General features: G+C 34.8%; 1 protein-coding gene across 1 annotated transcript in view; it reads left to right on the top strand.

The window, feature by feature from the left end:
• The first annotated feature begins 3,628 nt into the window (after positions 1 to 3,628).
• Positions 3,629 to 13,165, top strand: part of CAH9 (Carbonic anhydrase 9) — a 63,279-nt gene continuing 53,742 nt past the window's right edge. The window contains exon 1 of the mRNA XM_085953789.1: positions 3,629 to 3,926. Coding sequence (XP_085809915.1) covers positions 3,875 to 3,926 — 52 coding nt within the window. The 5' untranslated portion in view covers positions 3,629 to 3,874. The remainder of the gene's footprint in view (positions 3,927 to 13,165) is intronic.

Here is a 13,165-nt window from a genome sequence, read left to right as displayed (position 1 = left end):
GGTTCAGAGAAGGTTATAGCACAATAATTGATCATACTATTATATTGGCTGTCAGGGAAGTTATACAATGATGTTAAAAATATAGACTCATGTTTTACCTGAGTTTTATTGATTATGGAGATTCATTTATTTGATTCTATTAAAAATCCTCAATAATTTAAAGGAATTTCTAGATGCTATATAAATATCCTGAATAACAATATATGTATAGTATTGCAACAGTCAGCGTAAAGCTTCGTAAGCCATCGTGCACGTTTCATATTAGCAAGAGTGTCCGACAAGGCGACACGATCTCACCCAAATTATTCGTCGCTACGCTAAATCTATTCAGTCAACTTGATTGGGAGAAGAGTAGAATCGCCACTAACGGCGGACATCTCAGTCACCTGCGCTTTGCAGATCAGATTGTTGTCTTTGCGAATGACGCAGAAACCTTCAAAACAGGATACAGGTGCTTGCAAATAGAGTTGGGTTTCGGGAATTTCCCGACGGGAATTCTCGAGAATTTTTCGAGATTTTGGATCCCGAATCTCGAGAATTGAAATTTTTAACATTTCGGGAAATCCCGGATCTCGAGAATCTTTTCTCGGGATTCGGCATTTCTTTATTATCAAATATTAATTGAAAAAACGATTTTCATATAGGTATGTAAAAAGTGGACAGAAAATATCAAACGTTCAAAGACTGATCGGGGTATTTACACAATTAAGTCAACGTCGACTCAAAGTGAGCGCAATTTTTCAACATCAGGGAATTTTGTGTGTCAAAAGCGTGCGCGATTGTCAGACGCAGCGATTGACAGTGTGTGTTTTTTGAAATTCTATTTTAATAAGTAATATTTTGAATTATTTTTGTTTTCCTACTTCTATTTGTTTGTCTTCTTACATAAATGAAAAAAAAAACATATTTTTTTGGAATATGTCTCTTTTTACATTGATTTTCGGATTTTTTACAGGTTTTTTTTTTAAATTTTCCGATATCTAGAGAATTCTCTAGAACTCTTTTCTGGAAATCCCGAATCTCGAGATTGAGATTTTCTCGGGAAATACCCAACTCTACTTTCAAATGAAAGCTCTAAAGCGGGTTTAAAGATAAATGTCTCGAAAGACAAAATTAATGAAAAACTGCTTTGATAAACCAAAAGCGACCTCATTAATGGCACTCAAATCGAGCGAGTTGTAGGCAACGTTCCCTCTATTTTTTCTAATGTGTGTGCGGATCATCAACGCATCTGAGCATTTTTTATATTTTGCATTCGAGCTAAACTAAAATCTGGTAAAGGAAGCTTTCTTTTACAATATTTTTGTGAGAGGACTGTGCGGGGGATGAAAACATGTGTGCGGACACATTTTAGTAGGTGTGCGCGCGCACACGCGCACACCTTACAGAGAACATTGGTCGTAGGGCTCTTGGGCAACAAATAAGTCAATTGGCGGGGTGGTATGTATGACGAGTTGTTCGTAGAATCCATTTAGCATGGAGCATTTCAGCACTTGCATAGTATCTTCAAAGGTGACCTACCATTGTGTCTTAAGCGTAAAGTGGTCAACCAATGTACTCGTATGCTATCTGTGCTCATGTACAGTGATGTCCCGAGACAAAATTCAGCCTCTAGGCAGCGCCAAAATTCCGCCCCATTTTTATGCAGTATTTTTTATCATCTTTTCATAACTCCAATATCAAAAAATACTAACTAATACATAACTAACAAAATATATACTAAGCGATATAAATAATATAATATAAGTGTGATGTGTGCGTGTTAGGTGATTTGAGACACGTACTCAAATCACCAGAGTCTGAGGTCCTATTTGGTTGATATTTCTGACACATTTAGTTTGTACCATTTAGCAGTTTGCACATTTTGTTTCCAACCAGTGAGCTGATTTTTTAATGGAAAGATATTGTCGTTCTTACTAAGTATAGGTAGCTATTTATATATATATATATATATACCAAATGATTCTCCTCAATTTGCCGCCCTTCGAATAATTGCCGCCCCCAAGCGACGCTCAACCTGCCTACCCCCACGGGACGTCACTGCTCATGTATGCGTGTGAAACATGGATTCTTAGTGTAAGAGAAATCCAAAAAATGGAAAGCAGTATATTGGGCATATTGCGGAAAGACCTCAAAAGAAATGAATGGTTAAGGAAGCTTATGGTTGAGGGTACGGGATGTGATAGTGGTTGACAGGCAGATGATTTGGAAATGGGCTGAATACGTCGTTCGGCGAATGGACAACCGCTGGACAAGTGCCTACATACAATGGTAGCCAAGGGGCACTAAATGACTACAGCGACGTCCTAAGACCCGCTAGATAGACGAACTCGTAAAGTACGATGGTCGTACGTAGCAGCGACAAACTAAGGACCGAGAGGAGTGGAGGGAGTTGTGGGGCGGTCTTTATCCAATACGAGTAATGGACCAACCCCAGCTGATGATGATAATGACGATAATGATATTACGTATGGTGGATACGTATCAAAGATTTTTAGAATATGTACTTTCAATAAAACTAATTTTACATTCTTAAATTATTAAGCCGTGAATATAAATATTTTTTAATTATTTCATATCAAGGTTTTTTGCATATTTAAGACAGGTGTCATCTAATTAGAGTACAATAAGATTTATGCGTACGCTATATGGATACTATTAACACCTACGATGGCCGCGCGGCGCAAGCATCGGCCTTTAGCGTCGTAGGTCTCAGGTTCGAATTTTGGGTCTGTCAAGTACACGTCATATTGTTTTTCAATTTGTATATGAGTCAGAGTATGAACCTAATAGGTTGAGCATGTGGCTGAAATCCATTTCTCGTAAAAAACCTGTTAATACAAACCTTCAACTCCCATATGATCCTATTAGAATCGGACATGGTTGAAACAATATGGATACTAATTTAATATTATTATATCATGAAAACCCTATATATTATATACAGTTGAAAATGTCCCTTTGAGGCGGACGAAACCGATCCTAATTTATTAGAATAAGCACAAAGAAAAATTGCGTTTTATTAAATTAATCAATAATACAATGCAGTTCCACCTTCTATTGACAGTTAACACAATAAAAGAAATATTATATAGTTTTGGAAATGTCAAGTCGTTATTAAATTAAATAGTTGTGGAACTTACTTTTATTTTATTTTTATGAGTAAATACAGGTGTTTAAAATTAATGATTTCATGCAATAGATGATGTCGACATTGTGGTAATTGTGCCGCAGAGGTGGCCATGACCCCTTATATTTTTTTTTTTTACGAAAACAGTTTTTTCGGCTTTTCGATCCATTAATAGTAAATTGAAAATTTGAAATTTTCATACATTTTGATGCACCATTATCACAAGCTAAGATTATACGAGGTAATATTAGGTTGGGGTAGGTTAGGTTAGGTTTGGTTTGGTCTAAAAAAGAAGTTTTAAAATCTCATGGCCACCTCTGCGGCACATTTACCGACATTGTAATATTTATTTAATAATCTGCCATTCATAATGAATTCCGGAAGATATCGATTATTATTATTTAAGTTATAGACATGGTTGCATTTTCCGCCCTAGGTAGTGGGGCGATACCGCGACGGTGCGAAAAAATTGCGATCTGCAGGCGTCCGCAATTCCCCACCCATCGTCGATCGGAGAGGTCTAACACTCTCACATAAACACGTACCCTGTGTACTTATTTATTTATTAATAAAATAAAATATTCATCATTTCAAGTATTGCCAGTAGTGAAAAACAATTGAATATTTTAATGTGTGATTTAAGTGGTACATAGTTATTTTATACATTTTCTGAAATATCCGCGAAGGTTTTCCGGCCTAAGCCTCTTTTAATGTGAAAAGTTGAAAAACAAATTTGTTTTCAAAATGAGGACTGTCATTTTAAGTGCTATTCTGTTAACAATTCTGGCGATAGCAGGTAATTCCAGTTGCATGAGAAATTAAATATAACTCTTTATCTTAATGTAAAACGATTATATTATTTGTTGTTTCAAAAAATGATAATAATATCTACATGTTGATAGCTGTATGACGTATGTAATCAAACCATAACGTAGTACTCTAAAAAATCCTATGGAATATTTACTACAAATCGGTAGGGTATGAACTTTGTCTAAAAATAATTATGTAAACATATCTTTATAAATGACACTATATATTATTATTATGTAAAGACGATGAATCTATTGTAACTCATCATCATTTGCTTGTTTATTGAAAATTGTTAGTAATATCACATTCCTATAATATACCTACTTATCTAATTTTAAATATAAATAATTTTTGGAACATACTTTAGGCCACACAGGTACCCTGTATATTTAGTTGACTTATATTCGATTTATAATATAATTAGAAAGTATAAATTACTTAGTAAAACATAAATTAACTAACAAAGTTAGGTAGTAAAAGTACTGTGTTATTTTAATATTCTTCCCAAACATCTCAATAAATACTCACAAGTAATTTAAACCGAGCTTAATTAAAAGATAACATGATAAAACAGTAGTAACATTATTATTGTAAAATAATAAATAATAACAATGAAAAGTTATTTATAGGAAAATTATTACCAGTTCGTACACGAATACGTTTTAAGGCCGTTTCAGTCGTAACGGAATTAATTTTCCATTATAAATGACTTTTCTTGAGTCTAGTGGTCATTCAAAGTGAATGTGAACGCAAAATCTATACATGTCTCTACATACTAATATTATCAATTATTATTATTAACTTCGTAGACACTGAGAATATACGTGTAAGAAATAATATGTATAAAACTACTATTGTTAAGTTATTTGCTACTATGTTTTTAAACGAAGTTTATACGATGTTTAACGACATTTTCCTATTTGTATTCTTCGAATATGTTTGCCAATTTCATAAGTAATAAAATAAGAATTCTTATTATACAGTGCTATACGAAACAGTTCGTCTGATTGTATTGCAGATTTCTTTTTGAAAATATATACTTAGCATTATTTAAAAATTATTTCATAGAGTTAATGGATAATATCTTTACAACCACGTCTAACTTTGTTGTTGAGGTAATTACGATCAGTATCGGTCATGCGAAATTATCTAGCTTTTACTGCATATTTATCTAATCTTCGTAAATGTCAATACAATATACTGTATTCATCGCGTGTATCTGTTAGAAAAGCCCGATCTCCCAGGTTGTAAAGATAGTGAAAAAAACACGCTCATTTAAAATGTGTAAATTTATAATATTGTATATTATGCGGACATTACGTCTCGTATGAATTATTTTTGGTGAAAAATATGCATTATAAGAGTGATGTATGGGCGACTTAATTTATTGAGGACAGCCAGCGGTGTGAATTTAAGAGTCGTAATCCATAAATCGCCGTTCGTGCAATCTTTCAAGTACTTGCCAAGTGTTGCACTACTGTCACAGAAATAAACGACTCGCTCGGCGGTCAAAAGAAATTTCTATGTCATTACCAGCAAACAAACAGGCGGCTGAAAAATTGCGACAAGAAAATACATACACCATTAATATGTTTTTTAAGCATAGATTGATGCGAATCTTGTATTGCTCTAATTCAGTAAGAAGTCATGCCTACTTGCAATTAATTCAATTTATATTATTAAATTTATTCCCGTGATCAAAATTGAGCTATATTTACTTCCACTATTTCAGTGTAATAAATTTCATCAAGGTTATCTTCCAATGAGAGAGCGTTCAGTTGACGATGCCTACCTTAGGTACGCGTTTATGACAAATTAATTGTTTACTTACTTTCTTTATTTGTGCCATATCCACTACTGGATCTCGGCAAATATTTTGGCTATCTTTATCAGTCGTAATTCATTATCCATCAGTTTTCCGGTGCCTTCTGGAATATACTTATCCGTAGTAAATACAAAACACTTAATATACTCTGTATACAACGTAAATTCAATTATTTGCGCAAGTACTTCACTTCATCACTCCATGCTTATAGTACTTGTAGGATAAGCACACAGTCGCGCCACTTCCCTAAGATAATATAATACTATTGTAGATCGCTCTTGTTGCATGGGTGCTGGTTGAGAGAGGGTCAGTAACGATGGTGAAATCCGTTATTCATAGAAATTAAATTAAAATTTAATATATTGACGAACACATTGATATTATTGATAGTGTACTCTTTTGAGACTTTTACTCTAATCTGTTAATCATATTTCATTGGGAGCAACGCGTTGTATTTATGACAGATGGGGCTCTGGGTAGAATACCGCTGATTGGCGATAATTTACACGTTACCCTTTTTTATTTAATAATATGTGTATTTGAACATGGTCGATAGGCTTGAGTTGTCAATGGCTATTAACCAATCACCGTAAAAGCCTGCTAACACGTTGAAACGCTATGGGAAACACTATATTTTTTCTAACCTATAGACGAAAATGTTTATGACGTAACCTATGAAAAATCTCCTACACATTTGTGTGACCGCTTCTATATTATGAAGGTTGCCAATCATTGTTTTAAATTCTGTCCAATTCATAGTGGCTCTGAAAAGTGACTCGATGTTTTAGTTGAATCTCCGACTCACTGACTCAGATTCTTCAGTCAAGAAATGATAAATGTGTCATGGGACATACATGGTGGAGCTCAGTGGCGCACCCAGGATTTAATATGGGGGGGGGCAAGGAGGAGAATGTAAATTAGTCGCATAGACTCTTTTTCTTCTTCACAGTTTAATTTCTCGTTTATCGGTCTTTCGTCTATTGCACTCGGTGTACCTATACCATGGTTCCCACATCCTGAAACGGGCCCTCAGGCTAGGATATTTGGCAGGCCCCCTACCTACCGCTAAGATTAAATGCAGTGTGAAACACTACATTAACGTTTTTCAAAATGTGTTTTAGTTCAAATTAAGGGTACGTATACAGTGAATTATTGGCGATTTTTAATACATCTACTTTAATAATGGAGCTGTCGACTATCGACACATAATAATCAGAAAATATATTGCACAATTATATAAGTAATTGAAAATGTTCATGGCCATGAAGTGTAATAGCGCCGCAGGTGACTTTTTTACTATTAATGTTAATTTATGATGTGTGTTTATCTTACTTATCTGGTCAACCCAGCACGCCGGGCCCCCTACAGCCCGGGCCCCCAGGCTAGAGCCCTGTCAGTCCTTGCCAGTCATGACCTACACCACTCCGGAATTCGGGTGGACACCGAGAATTTTTTGACAGTTCCCTTAGGTATTGGGTTTCTAAAAAAACCTTAAAAAAACATTAAAATCTAAGAATTTTTTCTAGAAAGGTTGCTGGAGAATTATTACAAATCATTTTTTGCCGTGTTTTATTGGCTTTCGATGTCAATGTTTAAAATCATTCTGATAATTTTCATGTTTGGGGGGTGCCAGGGCCCCTTGCCCCCCCCTGGGTGCGCCACTGGTGTACACCACTCCGGAATTCGGGTGGACACCGAGAATTTTTTGACATTTCCATTAGAGATTGAGTTTCTAAAAAAATCCGACATTTGTGTTTCGAAATTTTTGTGTTAGAAACTAAAATCTAAGAAATTTTTCTAAAGAGGGTGCTGGAGAATTTCAAATCATTTTTTTGCCGTGTTTTTATTTGTCTAATCTATTGGCTTTCAATTTCAATGTTTTTGGGGGGGGGGCAAGGCCCCTTGCCCCCCCCTGGGTGCGCCACTGGTGGAGCTACTAGAAATTAATTAAGTAGGAATCAAGCACGCCATTCACAACTTTCACGGGCGTTTATCTTTCGTTACGCCAGGATATAAGCCTGAACGTGTGTGGACTATGGCTCCCACATCCTGAAGTGGGCCCCCAGGCCAGGATCTTTGGCGTCTCTCCTACCTATCAGTCAGTCTGACGCTCTACAGTGGCGTTTTCTAAATGGTGTTCCAAGTGAATAAAAATTCAGTGTATTTATAGCGATTTTTAACACATCCAATATGGAGTTACGTTAAAGTGCCCACCACCACCCGTCACATTTGCACAGCCGTGGATATGCACGGCCGCTTTCTATGACGCTTTAAAGGTGTCTGAAAGAAGTGATTTTAAGTGCTCATTCCGTCCCGAGACGGAGCCGCACGGGACTGATGCTGCAAACATGCACCGTAGTGCTTAAATAAGAAAGTTAAGAAAGGTTTTTTTTTGTTTTTTGGACTGGCTCTGCTGTCCCCTGACGTTAAGCGCTTTGTGTACCCGCATACTGAGTGTCACGAATTGAAATGGATGAGTCTACAGAAGAGTCGGGACTATCCCGCTCCCCATACGACGCTGAAAATTTCTCGAATGCCGCAAAGTTGGCCTCGGTTGCTATCAGATGTCCATGACCAATTGGGCCCATGTGAGGACGGACCCTGGCAAACAGCTCCGCTCGTTCGAGTTCCATAAGCGGGCAATCCCAGAGGATGTGTTCAACATCTTTGTGGTCATGCCCGCAGGTACAACCCGGCCCATTTACTATCAAGCCAAACTCGTGAAGTCTGGCTGCGAAGTTGCCATGGCCGTCAAGCATCAACACATAATTACAAAAATTGGATCGCACAACCATATTGTTTAAAATGGTAATAATCCTGAAGTAAAATACCGCTGCTGGCAACTTTTGTATTAGTATAGCATATTTAAAATGGGTGTTTATCTTTTTTTTTTTAGTAAGTTGGTATTATTAATAAACATGTCCTTGCTTTTTTGTACAAGGTGGTTGTTAGTAATTTTGAACAATCACAAACACCCAGGCTTTGAGAAAAACACAATTGTGTCCTCACTGGGAATCGAACCCAGAACTCTCTGGTGGAAGGCCATCGCCTTACACACTGCACCACGAGAGCCGCCGGGTGTTTATCTTAATTATGTGGTGAATCCGCCACGCCGACCCCCCCTGAACCCGGGCCCCTAGGCTAGAGCCTTGTCAGCCCTCCTCTTGTGGGGGCCATGGTGTGGACACATGGCAGGTGGAGGAGGAAAACCATGCAGACAAGATATGCGTCATTGGTCTTCATGTGTTCCACTACCGTATGATTGTTTCAGTGCAATATATTTGTGATTTCAAAGTATGCATGATGTTGAATGACGAATTGGATTTTTCGTTTCCTGAAAGTTGTCAAGGTTCCTGAATTAAAAAAAAAGATTATTTATAGTACTTAAGCATTACATTGTTGTGTATTACTTGTTACCGTAATAATACATATGACGATAATATATAATCTTATAAGTATTTTGATGATCACTTTAGTTTGTCGTTCATTAATTATATTTTTCAAGTTCGCGAAAATCGCAATCGTTAAATTTAATTAGTTACTTACATAATAAAAAATGAACGATACAAAATTACATTTACATTTTTTTTGTGTTTGTCATTCTCGCATTCCTTCACATAAATTTCAAGATTAAATAAAAATACTCTGAATAATAAATATCACGGCATATAAATTATATTATAATAATGAAACGAGATGCAGGTGCAGCCTACGCCAATTATATTTTTCCAAAAAGATGAAATTGTTTATTATTTTATTTAAAAGCCTTTAATTCAGTATCAGAATTTATAATCCATAAACAATACACATTACAAATAATGTGCTGTCGATGAATTGTCTACATTACGTAATTTCGATGTTAATTCAGTGTAATAATATCTTTTAAAAAATGTTTCCAATAGTTATCTCTCTGCAAGTGGAAATGAGTATGGTAGATATATCTATTTATAAAAAAAAACAAGTTCAATTAAATATATTAGCTAATACATTTCATTTGTTCTGTTTTATTGTCGATGATTAGAATATTCGTATTGCAGTTTCATCCTCAGTAAATTATTTTTTAACATATGCACCTACAACATGGCCCCCACATCTTGAAGCGGGTCGCCAGGCTAGGATCTTTGACGTAGCCCCCCTACTTATCACAAAGGTTAAAGGCACTGTGACGCTTTACAGTAGCTTTTTCCAAATGGTGTTAGGTAATTAAGGGTTTGCAGTATATTTTTTTAGCGATTTTTTGTATTCTTTGAAATCCGCTTGAAGTATGGAGTTATCGACACACAATTAAGAGTATCAAAAATTTCGTCACTCAGCCACATGTCTTTAAATGTTAATTTATTATTGAAGTAACTTTTTTACTATCTATCTATCGAAAGCCACTAGTCGAGTTTTCATTATTAGGGCATTGTTGTGGTTGAATAAAATAAAGCGAATCTTATACGTTCGGGTTCCAGTGGCGTATCTCCTCATTGCAAAGCATTGGGATCTAAACGTCAAAGGGGGCTTTAAATCTGTCCGATAGTAAATTGTTAATGAAATTTCTAATTCATAATATTATATTATTAAAAAAAAAATAAAAAACAAATCACGCGGAAAACTAAACATGCGCAATGAATTCGTGAAAGACCTTGAATAAATTTCATAATTTTTCATTTTCATTTCAAAACATTTTATTTGAAAATATCAATCATATTACAATCTTTATTTTCAAATTGGTATCTAAATACTATGCATTCATAATATGAACCCGAGGACGAATAAAATATTTAAAATCATACTTAGAAATTGACAGATGCTTCAAATACACTATAAATAATAAATAAGAAAGTGATATGCATATTGTGTGTACGATTGAAAAAGAATGATTTTGCACGCTTATTGGATGTAATTTTTATGAAACAATTTGAAAAATATTATAACTATGGGAATGTGGCAAAGATTCCGATGGAGTTGTGGACAGAAGGTCTCTGGGTAAAAATAACATTGTGGTTTTTCTATCGGTGTCCGGAAATTTGTACGTGTGCAGTTCGCTGTATCATACTTCACCGTGAAATGCTGTATAAGACCGTCCAACCTTTTTGGGTCATATAGTACCTACTGAGATCAAATTCATGTCTAAATAAAACACGGTTCTTGTCGGTTTACAGGAAGTCAGCGGCAAACAAATGTTGAAAATAGTCGATATACTGGATTATTATTTAGGTTAAGTTAAGGTAGGTTAGGTTAGGTTTTCATTCTTGAAATAATGAATTTTGCCAAAATCGGCTATGAAAATTGAATTAATGTTCAAATTGAATCTCATACAATTGGAGACCGTATATTATACGGTCATCTCTTTCCGATAGAAAGCTCATGGCGAACTGTGCTACGGTGAAATGATTTACGTACAATTTACATGTAACCTTTTCTATAAACATATATTGTGAAGATCAAGATTTCAATGAAGATTTTATTTTGGATGGTGGTAAACTATTAGTACCTAAACGAAATTATTAACACTTGTTTGTACACTGTGTGTAAAATAGTAAACAGTAACACGGTTTGGGATTATTCGGCTTGACCAAAAATTTCAGACAAACTAAATTTAATATGTTCAGTTTATCTTAAATAATATTTATGTATTTATATATTCTGGATTAATCATTCGTATGTCGATATTGCGCGGCGCAAGTAGTTTGTAAACAAAAAAATCGGTGCGTGTACTTTAAGTACGAGCATCAGAAGTTATACTTCTTAGGCGTAACAAAACAAAACTTGTGATGACCTAGATTCTTCGACTAGCTCTTAATTATCTTGTTTAATTACACACTCAAGAAAAAGGGCCGCTTATTAGAGTGCCGTTGGTTTTTTTTCTATAAACTTTGACTTATATTACTTAATTATGTAATTATTTCTCGTTGTTTTTATTTTTAAAGTAACAACTGTCACTCTGACGTTTAATCGTTTGTTTACGCAAAGAATTGCAAATGGCCGATAATATTATATTCGTTGCCTAGGCAACGGAACATTTCTACTATCAAACTTGCGTTTGTATACAGCTGACTGATTCGCAGGTAACTTCATAGTATCGCGCACTTTCGTAACGGCGTGCGCGCGCGCAGCTCTCAATTCATCTCTCTACCAAACGCCCCAAAAGAAGTATAACTTTAAAAAATAGTTAGAATTTTATTATTGATAGAATAATTTAGTACTAACATAGTTGTCGCCCGTTTCCCGCATTAATACTCGTACTTAGATTACATAATACATAGATCTGCACTGGTTTCGGTAATCACAATATTATGTTAAAAGTGTAGGTAAGCGACATTTTTAGTAACGAGTCCTCGGCCTGTATGTTATGTTGGTATGTTGCCAGCGTAATGTAAGATTTAACCCGTACCTCTGTTTTACCTTCATCATATGTATATACAAGACTAAAAAGATTTGAAGTAAACACTAATTAATTTTAAAACCTGTTATTGTATTTGTACTGTTTGAAAGATGCTAAAATAATTATCAACATATAAGTTGCCTACCAGATGCATACAAAAATAATTGTTTTAAATGTAGTTACTTCAGGGGTCTCACCTGGTTTTGGATCGATCGCATATTCACTAGCGAACACAGAGAAAGCGATCATTCAATATGAAAAAGTAATTCACAAAAATACATTAGGTACTAGATAAAGAGTCAAAACTCAACTCGCTACCGCCATTTTTAATGTGGAATTTTATGTTCCGACATTTCCTTAATACCGTACTGTACGACAATGATGTTTGCACTGCTCTTAAAAGGTGATATAAAATTCATTGTTTCTCAAAGTTTTTTTGTTTCACCGTCCCCTTTTCAAATATATTTTTCTAACCTTCCCGCCATGCGAAAATTCTATCGCTGCCTTAAGTTAAAAATTCAACGGTAAGTGTAAAAGCAGTAAAACTAAAATAATAACCACATAATGAGGCTGCTGTTGTGCTATCAATTTGTGTTTTGTACTAATTGCAATTCCGATTCAAAACATTCACGTAGGTCAAAATGGAGATTTTATGGTATTTTCAGAGCATAAGCCTGGACATTCCTTAAACGTTGTAGATAATCTATTTATATAATTTTGAAGCCTTATTACCCTTTATATTTATTTTAAACATTTGATGACTGCATAAAGTATTTTTATTACATAAAATAGTATCTATTCTTTTAAACCTCTCGCTCTAATGTTTAATAATATAGTCATATTTCAGTACATTCATGTGCAGCGGTGTTCAGATTTTTTAAGTTTATTAATTTTTAAACGCATTTATGAAACCATTAGTAAAATTAATATTGGCATTATTATAGTGAAATATTTACGATAAAAATTATATTTTGTAATCTCTGTGATCCCAAATTTGACAAGAATTAAGCATTTTATTATTCAAAAAATG

Source organism: Rhyacophila brunnea, unplaced genomic scaffold (genome assembly GCF_057557595.1).
Source record: "Rhyacophila brunnea isolate RB1 unplaced genomic scaffold, BYU_Rbru_1.0 scaffold_10, whole genome shotgun sequence".
Classification (NCBI taxonomy): Eukaryota; Metazoa; Arthropoda; class Insecta; order Trichoptera; family Rhyacophilidae; genus Rhyacophila; species Rhyacophila brunnea.
This window is presented reverse-complemented; position numbering and strand designations above follow the sequence as displayed.